This window comes from Salvelinus namaycush, chromosome 3, assembly GCF_016432855.1.
Source record: "Salvelinus namaycush isolate Seneca chromosome 3, SaNama_1.0, whole genome shotgun sequence".
Taxonomy (NCBI): domain Eukaryota; kingdom Metazoa; phylum Chordata; class Actinopteri; order Salmoniformes; family Salmonidae; genus Salvelinus; species Salvelinus namaycush.
The window spans coordinates 81,857,290-81,875,676 of NC_052309.1; the positions used below are offsets into that span (position 1 = coordinate 81,857,290).

The 18,387-nt window shown below is 43.0% G+C and overlaps 1 protein-coding gene across 1 annotated transcript in view; it reads right to left on the reverse strand.

The window, feature by feature from the left end:
• Window positions 1-258: 258 nt before the first annotated feature.
• The window catches only part of adgrl1a (adhesion G protein-coupled receptor L1a), a 100,292-nt gene continuing 82,163 nt past the window's right edge, over window positions 259-18,387 (reverse strand). The window contains exons 19-25 of the mRNA XM_038988659.1: window positions 18,155-18,246; window positions 17,050-17,218; window positions 15,270-15,398; window positions 14,514-14,610; window positions 9,135-9,257; window positions 1,332-1,349; window positions 259-1,184 (exon numbers count right to left, since the gene is read on the reverse strand). Coding sequence (XP_038844587.1) covers window positions 259-1,184; window positions 1,332-1,349; window positions 9,135-9,257; window positions 14,514-14,610; window positions 15,270-15,398; window positions 17,050-17,218; window positions 18,155-18,246 — 1,554 coding nt within the window. The remainder of the gene's footprint in view (window positions 1,185-1,331; window positions 1,350-9,134; window positions 9,258-14,513; window positions 14,611-15,269; window positions 15,399-17,049; window positions 17,219-18,154; window positions 18,247-18,387) is intronic.

Here is an 18,387-nt window from a genome sequence, read left to right on the forward strand (position 1 = left end):
ACTCAGCCATCATTCATCTCCACCAGACAGCGGAGGTTCTCTAGGATAAGACTGTTGCCGTGGAGACAGCTAAAACTCTCCTTAAATGTAAATTTGTTAGCTCATCTTTCAATACAAATAAAGAGGGAAATAAAGGCAACCAATCAAGCAGGAAGTGGAGAGGAGCGAGAGAAAGAGAGAGAGGCGGGTTCTGAGGAGGCAACCAGCCAGCCTTCATCCTCATCATCTTGGTCCCCGTCCGCATCCTCCCGGTTCCAGTCACAGGCTGGTGACCAGCTGCATCTGTCCATCTCCCTCGCTGTGGGTGGGCTCCTGGCCGGGATGCCCCTCCCCCTCCCTGCTGGGCCTCCTGGGGGGCGGGGCCTGGTAGAAGGTCTGCATGGGTGCTCCTCGAGACCCCAGGGCGGGCCTCCCAGAGCTGTAATAGAGCTCCTCAGGGGGCTGGGCCGAGCGGGGCACCACCTCCAGGGGCTCGGGGCTACTGTCTGGGTAGGGCGAGTCTCGCAGGTTGGTGATGCTGGTGTACAGGGAGTCCCTGGCGGGAGAGTCAGGCCCCTGTCCCCCAGACCCCTGGCCTCCGGCGCTGTGCCCACTGTGGCCGCTGTGGCCCAGGCTCTCTGTGAGGTCGGCCGTGTAGCTCTCTGACTCCTCGGGGTCAGACTGGTAAAGGACAGACTGGGCTCTCTGCAGCAGCAGCGGCTCCTCCAGGGCTTTGTAGAGCAGCTCCATGTCCTGCGGCGTCCTCTGGTGCCCGCCTTCTCTGGACAGGAAGTCCTCGTCGTCGTCTAGGCTGATGCTCGGCTCTGGCACAGCTACTCCCGTGCCTCGGCCTACTCCGCCGTGAGGAGGGCCCCTCGCCAGACTACCACAGACCCTATCCCCGCCCCCAGCTCCTCCCCCACGCAGGTTGTTGTGCACCAGCTCAGAGATGATCATCTTCTCGAAGGCAGCTGCGTCAGACAGGTTGCGCCGTATTCCGTCACCGCCCAGGGTCTCAGACCCGCGGGGGTTGAGGAGGGGAGGGGGGGTGTCTGCACACCCCATGCCCCCGCCCAGGAAGTCACAGCTGCCCCCGCCGCCGCCCACCGGCCCCACGCTGCGGAGGGAGTAGCTGTTGTTGAAGTTACCATTGAGGGGCAGGGTGTCCATACCACATGGTTCACGGGCCTTACACAGAGTGTTCTCTGCACAAAAACACAGCACACACAACACATAGGGGTTATTAAATATAATTATGACTTAAACATTATTATTTGGAGAAAATATAATATTTGTGTAAACACTATAATACACACTGATAGTAACATAAAGGTTTATAGACGTGGACATACTTGGGTCACGGAAGGTTCCTGTAGATCCATGGAGAAGTCACAAAGAAAGGAATGAAAAATACTGGTGAGTGAGTCACTTTTACTCCTCCTCTCTCTCTCTCTTTCATCACTCTCTCTCTCTGTTGCTCTATTTTGCTCTCCCTCTCTCACCTACTCTCTCTACAATCAATAGCTTTTATTGCTATGATAAAGACTAACAAGAGAACACATCAGCCAATAATACCCACAACAAAAGTCAAACAGCTCAAACAAATATACAAGCCAATGTATTAGCCAGTAAGAGGCTTTGAAGCCAAGGGTCAGCCATATTGGCACTCCTCAGAAGAAGCAGTCCTTCATAGGAATTAATGGACTTATACGTATGTATAATAATTATAAGTATGTTAATTCAATGTTTCAGGAACACAATGACAGGTATTTTGATGTTGTAGTGGGGACAGTAATGTTAGAACCAAAAATGATATATCTTTTTTTATTTGATGTTTAGCTCTATAATATAATAAACGTGGCAAAAACAAATGTAGACATTAATAAATGCTTTTCCATAGCTTCCCCCCCAAAATGTTACAACGGTGAGGGTGTGACAAGATGGAGGAGTAGTGGCTTCAAAACACTAGTCATCTAGTGTAAATCATCTATAAATCATTGATAAAACACAGGCACACAAACACACACGGCCTCATAAACAAACACACAACATGTAGTTTTGACATGATAATCCACCATAATTTACACACACACACACACACACACACACACACACACACACACACACACACACACACACACACACACACACACACACACACACACGCACACGCACACGCACACACACACACAAACCACTGGGGTATATTCTGCTGTTTGCGAGCCTGTGATTCAGTGCATCCATAATGCATGCACCACCATCTCATAAAGTAGCAGTAATGCTTATTCTACGACGCGCCTTCAACTCACCAAAAAATGTTGTGATTTTCCTCCCAAATTGCCATCATCAGAGTGATCGCATCGAAATGAGAGGCATGGCGAGGCATGGCTTCCCTAAGCAAATCCGCGTTAGACTGCGGTTCGGTGTGGATTTAATTTTTAATGCGTGGTATGATTTTAATCAAGACTCGTCGGCGGTTGCTATGGCGGTGGTGGAAGGGCTAATTAGACATTCTAATGAAGTACACTTCCTACTTCCTCTCCTCTCAGGGTTCTAAAAATGTCCCTGCCGCTGCTGAGCCGGACCCCGTGGCCGTCAGGCTGCCTGACGCATTGTGCAGAGAGTGTTTAAAATATTAAACAGAGATGCTGTCTACAATTTCAGGCCTCTACGACGACACAACTTGCTGCTACTATAGTAACTCTCTACTGGCTGGCACACTCCCACTCAGTCAGGCAGGGAGCACACAGATAGAGAAGAGAGAGAGGAGGGAGCACAGAGCAAGTACTCTGGATAGCTCTACTACTTAAGACCTACAGTACTATGAGAGTACTCTGGATAGCTCTACTACTTAAGACCTACAGTATTATGAGAGTACTATGGATAGCTATACTACTTAAGACCTACAGTATTATGAGAGTACTCTGGATAGCGCCTCTACTTAAGACCTACAGTATTATGAGAGTACTATGGATAGCTCTACTACTTAAGACCTACAGTATTGTCACACCCTGGCCTTAGTTATCTTTGTTTTCATTATTTTAGTTAGGTCAGGGTGTGACATGGGGAATGTATGTGTTTTGGTTTGTCTAGGGGTTTGTACGTTTAATGGGTCAGTGTCTTGTCTAGGTGTTTGTATGTCTATGGCTGCCTAGATTGGTTCTCAATTAGAGGCAGCTGTGGTTTATTGTCTCTGATTGAGAGCCATATTTAAGGCAGCCATAGGCATTTGGGTTTTGTGGGTAATTGTCTATGTTGTACGTTTGTAGCTTGTGTGTGCACTTACGTTTATAGCTTCACAATCGTTTCTTGTTTTGTTTCGTTTTGTTATAGTGTTCGTTGCGTGTTTTTCCCTTCTCGAAATAAAAGAGAATGTATTTTGCACACGCTGCGCCTTGGTCCTCTCTCTCACCCATAGACGATCGTGACAGAATTACCCACCAGAATCGGACCAAGCGGCGTGTAAAGCAGCAACAGGAGCAATACACACAGGATTTATGGCAAAGGGAGCAGGATCTGGGCTACACTAAGTGGGAGGAGATCGACAGGTGGGCGATCGACCCAGGGCGAGTGCCGGAGCCCGCCTGGGATTCTCTGGCGCAGTGCGAGGAGGGATACCGGCGAATGGAGGCAGCACGAAGACGCGGTAGGAAGCCTGTGAGTCAGCCCAAAACATTTCTTGGGGGGGGGGGGCTAAAAGGGAGTGTGGCGAAGTCAGGTAGGAGACCTGCGCCTACTCCCTGTACTTACCGTGGAGAGCGAGAGTACGGGCAGACACCGTGTTACGCAGTAGAGCGCATGGTGTCTCCTGTACGCGTGCATAGCCCGGTTCGGTACATTCCAGCTCCACGTATCGGCCGGGCTAGATTGAGCATTGAGCCAGGTGCCATGAAGCCGGCTCAACGCGTCTGGTCTCCAGTGCGTCTCCTCGGGCCGGCTTACATGGCACCAGCCTTACGCATGGTGTCCCCGGTTCGCCTACATAGCCCGGTGCGGGTTATTCCACCTCCCCGCACTGGTCGGGCGACGGGGAGCATACAACCAGGTAAGGTTGGGCAGGCTCAGTGCTCAAGGGAGCCAGTACGCCTGCACGGTCCGGTATTTCCGGCGCCACCTCCCCACCCCAGCCCAGTACCACCAGTGCCTACACCACGCACCAGGCTTCCAGTGTGTCTCCAGAGCCCTGTTCCTCCTCCACGCACTCGCCCTATGGTGCGTGTCTCCAGCCCGGTACCACCAGTTCCGGCACCACGCACCAAGCCTCCTGTGCATCTCCAGAGTCCTGTGCTTCCTGTTGCTGCTCCCCGCACTAGCCTTGAGGTGCGTGTCCCCAGCCCGGTACCACCAGTGCCGGCACCACGCACTAGGCCAAATGTGCGTCTCCAGGGTCCAGTATGCCCTGTTCCTTCTCCCCGCACTAGCCTTCAGGTGCGTGTCCCCAGCCCGGTACCACCAGTTCCGGCACCACGCACCAGGCCTACAGTACGCCTCAGCCGGCCAGAGTCTGCCGTCTGCCCAGCGGCGCCTGAACTGCCCGTCTGCCCAGCCCCATCTGAGCCATCCATCTGCCCAGCGCCATCTGAGCCATCCGTCTGCCCAGCGCCATCTGAGCCATCCGTCTGCCCAGCACCATCTGAGCCATCCGTCTGCCCAGCTCCATCTGAGCCATCCGTCTGTCCCGAGCCATTAGAGCCGCCCGTCTGTCCCGAGCCGTCAGAGCCGTTCGTCAGTCAGGAGCCGCTAGAGCCGCCAGTCAGCCAGGATCTGCCAGAGCCGCCAACCAGCCAGGATCTGCCAGAGCCGCCAACCAGCCAGGATCTGCCAGAGCCGCCAACCAGCCAGGATCTGCCAGAGCCGCCAGTCAGCCAGGATCTGCCAGAGCCGCCAGTCAGCCAGGATCTGCCAGATCCGCCAGTCAGCCATGAGCAGCCAGATCCGTCAGCCAGCCATGAGCAGCCAGATCCGTCAGCCAGCCATGAGCAGCCAGATCCGTCAGCCAGCCATGAGCAGCCAGATCCGTCAGCCAGCCATGAGCAGCCAGATCCGTCAGCCAGCCATGAGCTGCCGTCCCTCAGTCCGGAGCTGCCGTCCCTCAGTCCGGAGCTGCCGTCCCTCAGTCCGGAGCTGCCGTCCCTCAGTCCGGAGCTACCCCTCAGTCCGGAGCTACCCATCCGTCCGGTGGCGCCCTCTGGGATGGTCTTCAGTCCGGGACTTGCTACAAGGGTCGCCGCTCCAGAGGCGCCACCAAAGCGGGTATTGACAATGGTGGAGTGGGGGCCACGTCCCGCACCCGAGCCGCCGCCATATTAAGGCCCACCCCGGACCCTCCCCTTCAATGTCAGGTTGTGCGGTCGGAGTCCGCACCTTTGGGGGGGGGGGGGGGTACTGTCACACCCTGGCCTTAGTTATCTTTGTTTTCATTATTTTAGTTAGGTCAGGGTGTGACATGGGGAATGTATGTGTTTTTGTTTGTCTAGGGGTTTGTACGTTTAATGGGTCAGTGTCTTGTCTAGGTGTTTGTATGTCTATGGCTGCCTAGATTGGTTCTCAATTAGAGGCAGCTGTGGTTTATTGTCTCTGATTGAGAGCCATATTTAAGGCAGCCATAGGCATTTGGGTTTTGTGGGTAATTGTCTATGTTGTACGTTTGTAGCTTGTGTGTGCACTTACGTTTATAGCTTCACGATCGTTTGTTGTTTTGTTTCGTTTTGTTATAGTGTTCGTTGCGTGTTTTTCCCTTCTCGAAATAAAAGAGAATGTATTTTGCACACGCTGCGCCTTGGTCCTCTCTCTCACCCATAGACGATCGTGACAAGTATTATGAGAGTACTATGGATAGCTCTACTGTAAGAATAGGGAATACAAAGTAGGACTACTACCTAAGGGCTACTGCCAGAGGATCTATCTAGTATACTACAATTGAAGTTGGAAGTTTACATACACATTAGCCAAATACATTTAAACTCAGTTTTTCACAATTCCTGACATTTAATCATAGTAAAAATTCCCTGTTTTAGGTCAGTTAGGATCACCACATTATTTTAAGAATGTGAAATGTCAGAATAATAGTATAGAGAATGATTTATTTCAGCTTTTATTTCTTTCATCACATTCCCAGTGGGTTAGACGTTTACATACACTCAATTAGTATTTGGTAGCATTGCCTTTAAATTGTTTAACTTGGGTCAAACGTTTCAGGTAGCCTTCCACAACCTTCCCACAATAAGTTGGGTGAATTTTGGCCCATTCCTCCTGACAGAGCTGGTGTAACTGAGTCAGGATTGTAGGCCTCCTTGTTCGCACATGCTTTTTCAGGTCTGCCCACACATTTTCTATAGGATTGAGGTCAGGGCTTTGTGATGGCCACTCCAATACCTTGACTTTGTTGTCCTTAAGCCATTTTGCCTCAACTTGTGAAGTATGCTTGGGGTCATTGTCCATTTGGAAGACCCATTTGCGACCAAGCTTTAACTTCCTGACTGATGTCTGTCACGATGTCTGTCATGTTCCTGACCTTATTTCCTTTGTTTTGTCTTTGTTTAGTATGGTCAGGACGTGAGTTGGGGTGGGCATTCTATGTTATGTGTTTCTATGTTGGGTTCATTTTCAATTAGCCTGATATGGTTCTCAATCAGGGGCAGGTGTTTTACGTTTCCTCTGATTGAGAACCATATTAAGGTAGGCTGTTCTCACTGTTTGTTTGTGGGTGATTGTTCCTGTGTCAGTGTTTGTGCCACACGGGACTGTTTCGTTCGTTAGTGTGTTCCTTCCTGTTCGTGCGTTCTTGTTTTATGTTCTCAAGTACAGGTCTGTTCACGTCGTTTTGTTATTTTGTCAAGTGTTCTTCGTGTTCGTCTTTCACAAATAAATATACTATGGATACATACCACGCTGCATATTGGTCCGATCCTTGCTCAACCTCAGACGAGGAGGAGGACGAGCGTTACACCTTTAAATTGTTTAGCTTGGGTCAAACGTTTCGGGTAGCCTTCCATAAGCTTCCCACAATAAGTTGGGTGAATTTTGGCCCATTCCTCCTGACAGAGCTGGTGTAACTGAGTCAGGTGTGTAGGCCTCCTTGCTCGCACATGCTTTTTCAGTTCTGCCCACAAATATTCTATAGGATTGAGGTCAGGGCTTTGTGATGGCCACTCCAATACCTTGACTTTGTTGTCCTTAAGCCATTTTGCCTCAACTTGTGAAGTATGCTTGGGGTCATTGTCCATTTGGAAGACCCATTTGCGACCAAGCTTTAACTTCCTGACTGATGTCTTGAGATGTTGCTTCAATATATCCACATCATTTTCTGCCTCATGATGCCATCTATTTTGTGACGTGCACCAGTCCCTCCTGCAGCAAAGCACCCCCACAACATGATGCTGCCACCCCCGTGCTTCACGGTTGGGATGTTGTTCTTCGGCTTGCAAGCCTCCCCCCTTTTTCCTCCAAACATAAGGATGGTTATTATGGCCAAACAGTTCTATTTTTGTTTCATCAGACCAGAGGACATTTCTCCAAAAAGTACGATCTTTGTCCCCATGTGCAGTTGCCAACCATGGTCTGGCTTTTTTTTTATGGCAGTTTTGGAGCAGTGGCTTCTTCCTTGCTGAGCGGCCTTTCAGGTGATGTCGATATAAGACTTGTTTTACTGTGGATATAGATACTTTTGTACCTGTTTCCTCCAGCATCTTCACAAGGTCCTTTGCTGTTGTTCTGGGATTGCGTACATGGTGTTTATACTTCCGTACTGTTGTTTGTACAGATGAACGTGGTACCTTCAGGTATTTGGAAATTGCTCCCAAGGATGAACCAGACTTGTTGAGGTCTACAATTTCTTTATTGAGGTCTTGGTTGATTTCTTTTGATTTTCCCATGATGTCAAGCAAAGAGGCACTGAGTTTGAAGGTAGGTCTTGAAATACATCCACAGGTACACCTCCAATTGACTCAAATGATGTCAATTAGCCTACCAGAAGCTTCTAAAGCCATGACATAATTTTCTGGAATTTTCCAAGCTGTTTAAAGGCACAGTCAACTTAGTGTATGTAAATGTCTGACCCACTGGAATTGTGACACAGTGAATTATAAGTGAAATAATCTGTCTGTAAACAATTGTTGGAAAAATTACTTGTGTCATGCACATTTCCAAAACTATAGTTTGTTAACAAGAAATTTGTGGAGTGGTTGAAAAATGGGTTTTTATGACTCCAACCTAAGTGTATGTAAACTTCCGACTTCAACAGTATATACACTGAGTGTACAAAACATTAAGGACACATTCCTAATATTGAGTTCCAAACCGATGCGCCTGGCACCTACTACCATACCCCGTTCAAAGGCACTTAAATCATTTGTCTTGCCCATTCACCCTCTGAATGGCACACATACATAATCCATGTCTCAATTGTCTCAAGGCTTAAAAATCATTTTTTAACCTGTCTCCTCCCCTTCATCTACACTGATTGGAGTGGATTTAACAGGTGACATCAATAAGGGATCATCGCTTTCACCTGGTCAGTCTATGTCATGGAAAGAGCAGGTGTTCTTAATGTTTTGTACACTCAGTGTATTTATAGTATTTAAATCCTACAATCAAAATGCTCCATAAACCCGAACAAATCAGATACATGAATCTGAATGGAGTCCACTGTCCCAATCACTCTAGCCACCGCTGTCTTCTGCTGTTCTCAGTGAATTATCACAGCATTATGTGACACATTTACTCTGGGGAGAGTCTGAGAAGGGAAGCTGTCCCCAAGATTTATCCTTCAGTCACAGATGAAGCTTTACTTCTAATCAATTTCTGCTTCTTCATATCAACAAGGCAGGATTAGAGACCTGGCCAGATGGCTAGGCAGTTGGCACGGCTCTCTCTCTCTCTACTGCTGAATCCGTCTGACAGATACATACACTCACCGCCAGTGAAACACACACACACTTTTTCCATCCTCCACACACAATGAGGCATAAAAAGACTAACAGACAGAAAAATATTGAGACGCAAAAAAACAAGAAAATATATTTGCATAATATGCAGAAGCACACGCACTACGGACGTACACACACACACACACACACACACACACACACACACACACACACACACACACACACACACACACACACACACACACACACATACTAAGGTTTACTTACCGGTGGAGTTGAAGACCCCAGGAGAAGGGGGAGTGAAGCTCTCAGCCAGTAGGGTGTTGTAGGGAGAGGTGCCGGTACGGGTCTGTAACACTGGGTTGGTCAGGAGGTGGTTTCCCATGGTGGCTAAGAGAAAGAGACATAACATCATAAAACATAAACATCTATTTACCATAAACATCTTCCTTACCATAAACATCTACTTAACCATAAACATCTACTTAGCCATAAACATCTATTTTACCATAAACATATATTTACCATAAACATCTACTTTACCGTAAACATCTACTTTACCATAAACATATATTTACCATAAACATCTACTTTACCATAAACATCTACTTTACCATAAACATCTATTTTACCATAAACATCTACTTTACATAAACATCTACTTTACCATAAACATCTATTTTACCATAAACATCTACTTTACATAAACATCTATTTTACCATAAACATCTACTTTACCATAAACATCTACTTTACCATAAACATCTACTTTACCATAAACATCTACTTTACCATAAACATCTACTTTACATAAACATCTATTTTACCATAAACATCTACTTTACCATAAACATCTACTTTACCATAAACATCTACTTTACCATAAACATCTATTTACCATAAAAATCTATTTTACCATATACATCTATTTACCATATACATCTACTTTACCATAAACATCTATTTTACCATATACATCTACTTTACCATAAACATCTACTTTACCATAAACATCTACTTTACCATAAACATCTACTTAACCATAAACATCTATTTTACCATAAACATCTACTTAGCCATAAACATCTATTTTACCATAAACATATATTTACCATAAACATCTACTTTACCATAAACATCTACTTTACCATAAACATCTACTTTACCATAAACATTTACTTTACTATAAACATCTATTTTACCATAAACATCTACTTTACCATAAACATCTACTTTACCATAAACATCTACTTAACCATAAACATCTATTTTACCATAAACATCTACTTAGCCATAAACATCTATTTTACCATAAACATATATTTACCATAAACATCTACTTTACCATAAACATCTACTTTACCATAAACATCTACTTTACCATAAACATTTACTTTACTATAAACATCTATTTTACCATAAACATATATTTACCATAAACATCTACTTTACCATAAACATCTACTTTACCATAAACATCTACTTTACCATAAACATTTACTTTACCATAAACATCTACTTTACCATAAACATCTACTTTACCATAAACATCTACTTTACCATAAACATTTACTTTACTATAAACATCTATTTTACCATAAACATATATTTACCATAAACATCTACTTTACCATAAACATCTACTTTACCATAAACATCTACTTTACCATAAACATTTACTTTACTATAAACATCTATTTTACCATATACATCTATTTACCATATACATCTACTTTACTATAAACATCTACTTTACCATAAACATCTACTTTACCATAAACATTTACTTTACCATAAACATTTACTTTACTATAAACATCTATTTTACCATAAACATATATTTACCATAAACATCTACTTTACCATAAACATCTACTTTACCATAAACATCTACTTAACCATAAACATCTACTTTACCATATACATCTACTTTACCATAAACATTTACTTTACCATAAACATTTACTTTACCATAAACATCTACTTAGCCATAAACATTTACTTTACCATAAACATCTACTTTACCATAAACATCTACTTAACCATAAACATCTACTTTACCATATACATCTACTTTACCATAAACATTTACTTTACCATAAACATCTACTTAGCCATAAACATTTACTTTACCATAAACATCTACTTTACCATAAACATCTACTTAGCCATAAACATCTACTTTACCATAAACATTTACTTTACCATAAACATTTACTTTACTATAAACATCTATTTTACCATAAACATATATTTACCATAAACATCTACTTTACCATAAACATCTATTTTACCATATACATCTATTTACCATAAACATCTACTTTACCATAAACATCTACTTTACCATAAACATCTACTTTACCGTAAACATCTACTTTACCATAAACATCTACTTAACCATAAACATATATTTACCATAAACATCTATTTTACCATAAACATATATTTACCATAAACATCTACTTTACCATAAACATCTACTTTACCATAAATATCTACTTTACTATAAACATCTACTTTACCATAAACATCTACTTTACCATATACATCTATTTACCATAAACATCTATTTTACCATAAACATCTATTTTACCATAAACATCTACTTACCATAAACATCTATTTTACCATAAACATCTATTTTACCATAAACATCTACTTTACCATAAACATCTACTTTACCATATACATCTATTTACCATAAACATCTATTTTACCATATACATCTACTTTACCATAAACATCTACTTTACCATATACATCTATTTACCATAAACATCTATTTTACCATAAACATCTACTTTACCATAAACATCTACTTTACCATAAACATCTACTTAGCCATAAACATCTATTTTACCATAAACATATATTTACCATAAACATCTACTTTACCATAAACATCTACTTTACCATAAACATCTACTTTACCATATACATCTACTTTACCATAAACATTTACTTTACTATAAACATCTATTTTACCATAAACATCTACTTAGCCATAAACATCGATTTTACCATAAACATCTACTTAACCATAAACATCTACTTTACCATAAACATCTACTTTACCATAAACATTTACTTTACTATAAACATCTACTTTACCACAAACATCTACTTTACCATAAACATCTACTTTACCACAAACATCTACTTTACCATAAACATCGATTTTACCACAAACATCTACTTTACCATAAACATCGATTTTACCATAAACATCTACTCTACCATAAACATCTTTTTAGGTTTGTTTTGGTATATTAACAACATTTGATATGATAATACAAAAATATAACAGACAATATAATTAGAGGCACTGTATAAATGTGATAACAATGTCTCAAAATATAATACATAATGAATATTATACATAATACATAATTAACATTATATATAGTAATACAGGCCATTGACAAGTTATTCAAAAATATGTTAAATTCATATTCAAATCGATAGGGATATGTATATCACAGTAATGTTCTACAGGGTAATGCCTTTTACAGTACACCCCTGAATGTTTTTACCTTGCTATTGTAACCTTTGAGTAAAATACATTTCCAGCGGAAAGGTGCTGTTTGCAGGCAGCGTTGCCATTTGGAATATTGTTCTGTATCTTACAACGTAGTCGAAGGGGGAATACTAATGCATATCATTACGTAGTCAGAGAGTGCAGTCATTGAAACACAGTTCATTTCACAGTGAAATGCGAATGCCACCTTTAGACAAATATAATTCAAAGAAATGGAACATTGAGAATGTTCTGTAATGCCCATGTATGGCTTCAGCCCCAGGCGGTCGAATAGAAATGCCATGAAATTAAAAATAGGACAGCATGACGGAGAGTGGTCTAAGGCGAAGTGCAACCATCAGGTCTCAACCAAACCATTCATCACAGAGACAATGAGAAAGACAGAAATTCACAGAGAGAATTTCACACTAAAACACTCACATTCTTTCATTTCTTTGTTAGTTCGTTCACCCATCAACTCATTCACTCACTCTCCAATTCTTTCTCTTGCTCTCCACCTCACGCGCACAGTCACTCTTTTATCCCCTCTCTCATTCTCTCTCTCTCTCTCTCTCTCTCTCTCTATCTCGTCCCTGTCTCTCTCCACACCAAATTACTCAGGATTAGCTGTCCAGAAACACCTCGGAAGAATATCCTGTCGACAATTTAAAAACAACAACTTTTAAGTGTTGGAGAGAGAAAGTAGGGCAGGCACTGGGAAGCTGGGGAGCTTCATTCAGAGAGGAGGAAGCCTCATCACGCCTTGTCTCCTGGACAGATCACTATTGTCTGAAGAGAAACAAGTTGATAAAGAAGTTAAGTGGGGAAATCAAAGAGATAAGAGATGCCAGCGATAACAACGAAGACAGCGGCTCTCGTCGAGATTCGTCCCATTTAATTATTGCTCCATGATAGCGTCTCTCCTTCTCTTTATTTCTCGCTCTCTCGTTCTTTCTCTCTGTCTCTCGAATGGAGCGGCCATCTTTCGCTTTCTGCCAACAACGACAAACTTTTCTCAAACGCTCGGGAAAAGAAAGGACTTCGCACTTGGCAGCGCCTTTGTTTAGCGTTTCTCCCTCTAGCTCTATCGCTCCTCTATCCGTCCTTCACCTATCCCTCCTCCTCTCTTTATCCCAGCTTCCTCTATCCCTCAATTCCTCCTTCCTCTTTCCCTATAAACTGAGTAAACAAAACATTAAGAACACCTGCTCTTTCCATGACAGACTGACCAGGTGAATCCAGGTGAAAGCGTATTGATGTCACTTGTTAAATCCACTTCAATCAGTGTAGATGAAGGAGAGGAGACAGGTTAAAGAAGGATTTTTAAGCCTTGAGACATGGATTGTGTATGGGGTATGGTAGCATGTGCCAGGCGCACCGGTTTGTGTCAAGAACTGCAACGCTTTTCACGCTCAACAGTTTGCCGTGTTTATCAAGAATGGTCCACCACCCAATGAACATCCAGCCAACTTGACACAACGGTGGAAAGCTTTGGAGTCAACATGGGACAGCATCCCTGTGGAATGCTTTCTACACCCTGTAGAGTGGATATTAGGTGTTTCTAATGTTTCTAGGTGTTTCTAAGTGTTTCTAATGTTTGGTATACTCAGTGTATAATTTTTTCTCTGTGATGTCAGTTCCAGGAAAGCGAAACTCCTTCCCCTCCCCTCCTCTCTTCTTACTCTCTCCTCCTCTCCTCGCACCCCCTCCCTCACTTGTTCCTGTCACTCTCTTCAATAAGACTAATTACCCCCAGCCAGCTCGTACGCTAATCAGTTCATTAAAAACAAAATGGATGAAATTAACATAAAGAGTGACGGTTGATTTAGCGACTACCTCTTTGTCATCATCAACTCTTCCCTCCCTCACAGATAATTCTGATCCCCATGACGATGGCTGCCACGGCGACGGTATGCCACCGGCTGCTCAGGCTATTGCTCGTGTCAATGTACACTGGCTCCTCTTCCTCGCTCTCTGTCTCTGACAGTAGACTCAGTGGTGCTCCTACTTCGTTCTGCCTGTCTGTCTGTCTGTCAGTTCTGATGAGCCTGCCATAGAGGTGTGCGTGATTGGAGAGGGGGACAGCAGGGGTGTTAGAGGGGGGTTAAGGGGGTGGGGAGTCTCACCACGGTTGAGTGAAGGAGTACTGTTGATGTCTCCCGCCATGAAGGAAGATTCCGTCTGCTTCCGAACCGTGTCGTTCCACATCCTGCGGATCCGACTCTGGAACGCCGGAGAAGAGAAGCACACAGTGAAACAAAACAAGACAGACAGACAGATAGATAGACAGACAGGAATTAACAAGACAGACAGACAGATAGATAGACAGGAATAAACAATATGATATGATATTGTAACTATGTGAGGCTGGAACATTGCCAAGCTTGCATGGATCTGTCTAAAACTACTAAGCAAACGCATACATGCTACCAGAGATACATGAAGTAAATAAGCTCACGCAGCAGGCATACTAACATAAACAAGTTAATACACACAGATAAACAACATCAGATTGAGACGTGGTAGATCCAAATAGAGATGAAGGTTTCTGATTAGATTTGTGAAGCGTGTGATAGCCGGTATGTCAACTGTAGACTGAGAGTGTATTGTGTGTGTGTGTTTGGAGTTTTGTCAAAGAGAATTAGGTATGGGACAGGCCTACACTCTGTAGATTGGTGCGTGTACCCGTAATCTGTGGGTTTGTGTATGGCATGTGGCCTGTGTGTGCACCCATGTAGTCCTTTAGAGTCTGTGCGTGTATGCATGCGTGCACGTGTGTGTGTGTGTGTGGTGTGTATGTGTTTGTGGTGTGTGTGCGGTTGTGTCTGTGCGTGTGTGTATGTCCGTTCACTGACTTGTCTGTGTGCGGCAGCGTGGCGGGCCTGGTTGCCAGTGTAGTAGCGGTTGTTGGCACGCAGGGCAGAGTTCTTCAGGGAGCCGTGGGAGCTGGTGGTGGAGGTACGGCTGCAGCAGTACGAGTGACGCAGACACTTACTGTACTCCTTATGGACCTGCATGGATAGAGAGGGCAAACATGGCTTAGACACACACATGTAAGCAGTAGACTCGCATACATACACACTAGTGGTGCGCGGGTCTGCTGTTTATTCACCTGCACCTGCCCATAATTGCTAATAACCCATCCTCAACCGCAAAACTATATGTGATAAAGTGAAAATCTGCACCGGACCCTAACCTGCTAACATAGAAAATGTGCTGTAGGCTACAGTCAGAGACGGTGGAACGATTTTTTGACAGAGGGTGCAAGACTTTTTGTTGTTGTTTGATTTAGATATGTTTCTGCTTATAATTTTCGACATTTTGGTAGGCTATTAGTTAGTCATCTTGTCTATAATTAGATACATGCAGCTTCTCTTCTGTCATTATATGTTGCCTTAGAAGACTAAATAAACCATTGTTCACCAGAATAAGATCATAAATTGATAGAATGAATCCTTCAATCTAGTTAATATTGGTAGACTAAAGTTTTCTCTGTCATCTCTGCTTCTTTCGTGGAGGAAAGATGTTTAGGGACCGGGGAGAAAATGGAATAACAAAAAAAATAAAGTACATTTCCAAATTACATCAGTTTGACCGGTTGTAAAGCTGTGAAAACGATCCAACATGTTTCTGTTAAGATTTCAGTTCGGCTTGGATGCATATTTTATGTGGTTGAAATACTATCAGCTTTTATGATGTTGATAAAGAGAGCACCTTTACAGACAGTATCTAACTGCACATTCGCATTCTCTCAAGATGCTGAAAGAAATCATATTTCTCCACTCCTGTTCCAGAATCAAAATGTAGCCTACATTTGGTGTATCATTTTACTACAAGAAATGCTTAATTCTGCAGGAGTTAATATTAAGACTATGTGAGAGGTTATAGTGTCCGTATTTCCGTTTCCATTTAACCCTTCTGAACACTAGGCTACAGTTCCCTTCTCGTGCCATAGGCCTGTCTGAAGTCCCCATCTTGTGACTGTTGAATTTGTATAGTGGCTCACAATCATCACACATAACATAGCAGCACTGCTACCATCCTCTATTACCACTTCAAATCTTTCACAATCAGTACTTTTCTGTCCCTCCCTTCTCTTTATTTTCAACTCTCCATTTCAAAGCTTTTCTCTTGAATTAAACTCTGACATTGTTCTTTTTGCCTCCGTGGGTCAAAGTTAACTTTTTCTACCTGTTCCCAAAATAATTTTCCGATTGGCATGTAGGCTATTGGTGCATGTACAGTTAGGCCCTAAGGCTAATGCCAGATAGCCTAAAACAGCTAAAGAAAAACCTCAATGTAGCCTAGACATATAAATGACACAAGAATTATACATTTATGGATTTTTCATTCTGAACATACGGACTCAGACCTTTTAGGGCAAGATTTTCATCACGCAAAGACATACATGCTTTGAGCAAATTAACATTTCAAATAGATAGAGCTCTGAATAGTGCACCTAGTGATGTACCGTGCATAATTACCCTGTTTAATTAAAATGTGGTTAAATAATCACCTCCTTCTCACAGGAATTATTAAGGGAAAGTAACAACATAAATCAGGCTGCAGATTGTAATTATATTCCATCATGTCTATTTAAATGTTATGCTTAGTTTACTCAATAGAAAAGGTCACTTTTAGATATGTGAGTGTTTGAGTTACCTTTTTCTGCAGGGCGCAGTGGAAGATGAAGATGAACATGCCCTGGAAGGCGTTGAAGGTGGTGAAGAGGTAGGCCATGATGACCGTGTTCTCGTTGATGAAGAGGAGGCCGAAGGACCAGGTCAGACCAAGCAGGAAGAGCAGGGCGATGGCCCCAATAGCCCATGACCTGGGGAGGAGAGGGCATGCTAATGTTAGCTTAGCATCACAATGAAACCACTCACACAGACCCCAGCCAACCCGCTACCCAGCATGGCTGTTTTGCCTTAAGATGCATGTATCTCAACTGTACCGGCTTTGAACCTACTATCTGAAATATCTGCTTTGAAAATGACTCATTGTTATGACAATACAACGTGGTCTCAGAGCATTTCGTATTATACTGTACGTAAATTTGAGAAACTAAATTTAGTATGATATGTTACGTCTCGTATGGTATGTTTTCATTTGTGGATCTCCATCATTTCAAAACGTATATGTTATGAATTCCTATTTGTTGTTGCTAACGTTAGCTAGGTGGCTAGCTCTTGAGGTTAGGATTTAAGGTTAAGGATTTATGGTTAAGGATAGGAGTTAGGTTAAAGGGTTAAGGTTAGGGTTAGTTAAAAGGGTTAAGGTTAGGGTTAGCTAAAAGGGTTAAGGTTAGGGTTAGGTGAAGGGTTAACTAAAAGGGTTAAGGTTAAGGTTAGGGGAAGGGTTAGCTAACATGCTAAGTAGTTGCAATGTAGCTAAAAAGTAGTAACTAGTTGTAAAGTTTCTAATTAGCTAAAGTTGTCCATGATGAGATTCAAACACTCAACCTTTGGGTTTCTAGACGTTTATGTTATTTGTCCACCCATCAACCCCGACCAACCACCCTACTTTTGTTTTTGCCTTAAGTAACCTTCTGTCTTATGTAACCATACCAAACGTAACATATATACTAATTTAAGTGTCCTGGATTTACATTTACTATGTAACCAGTCTGGACAATATGACAAACATTATTCTGCTTTTTCTTCATTTTTTCAGATTTCCAACCCATGTCTCACTGATACAGGAAATGCCCTAATCACATGACCTGGGAGGCTTCACTGACCCCTAACCTCTGCTGAGAGGGACTCACTTGATGTTGTCGAGGCGACTGGAGTCAGGTTTTAGGGCAGAGGAGTTGCGGGTCATCTTGTGCACGGTGATCATGAGGAACACCAGGTTCAGCTGGGGGGGAAAGGTCAAAGGTTACACACCTTTACAACACATTCAGTGGAATCCTAGAACACACTCTGGTCTTAAATGGTTGTAATATTTGTGAAGTTAGCCTTTAGTACAGGCCCTATGTTCCTCCAGGAACTAAGAGGA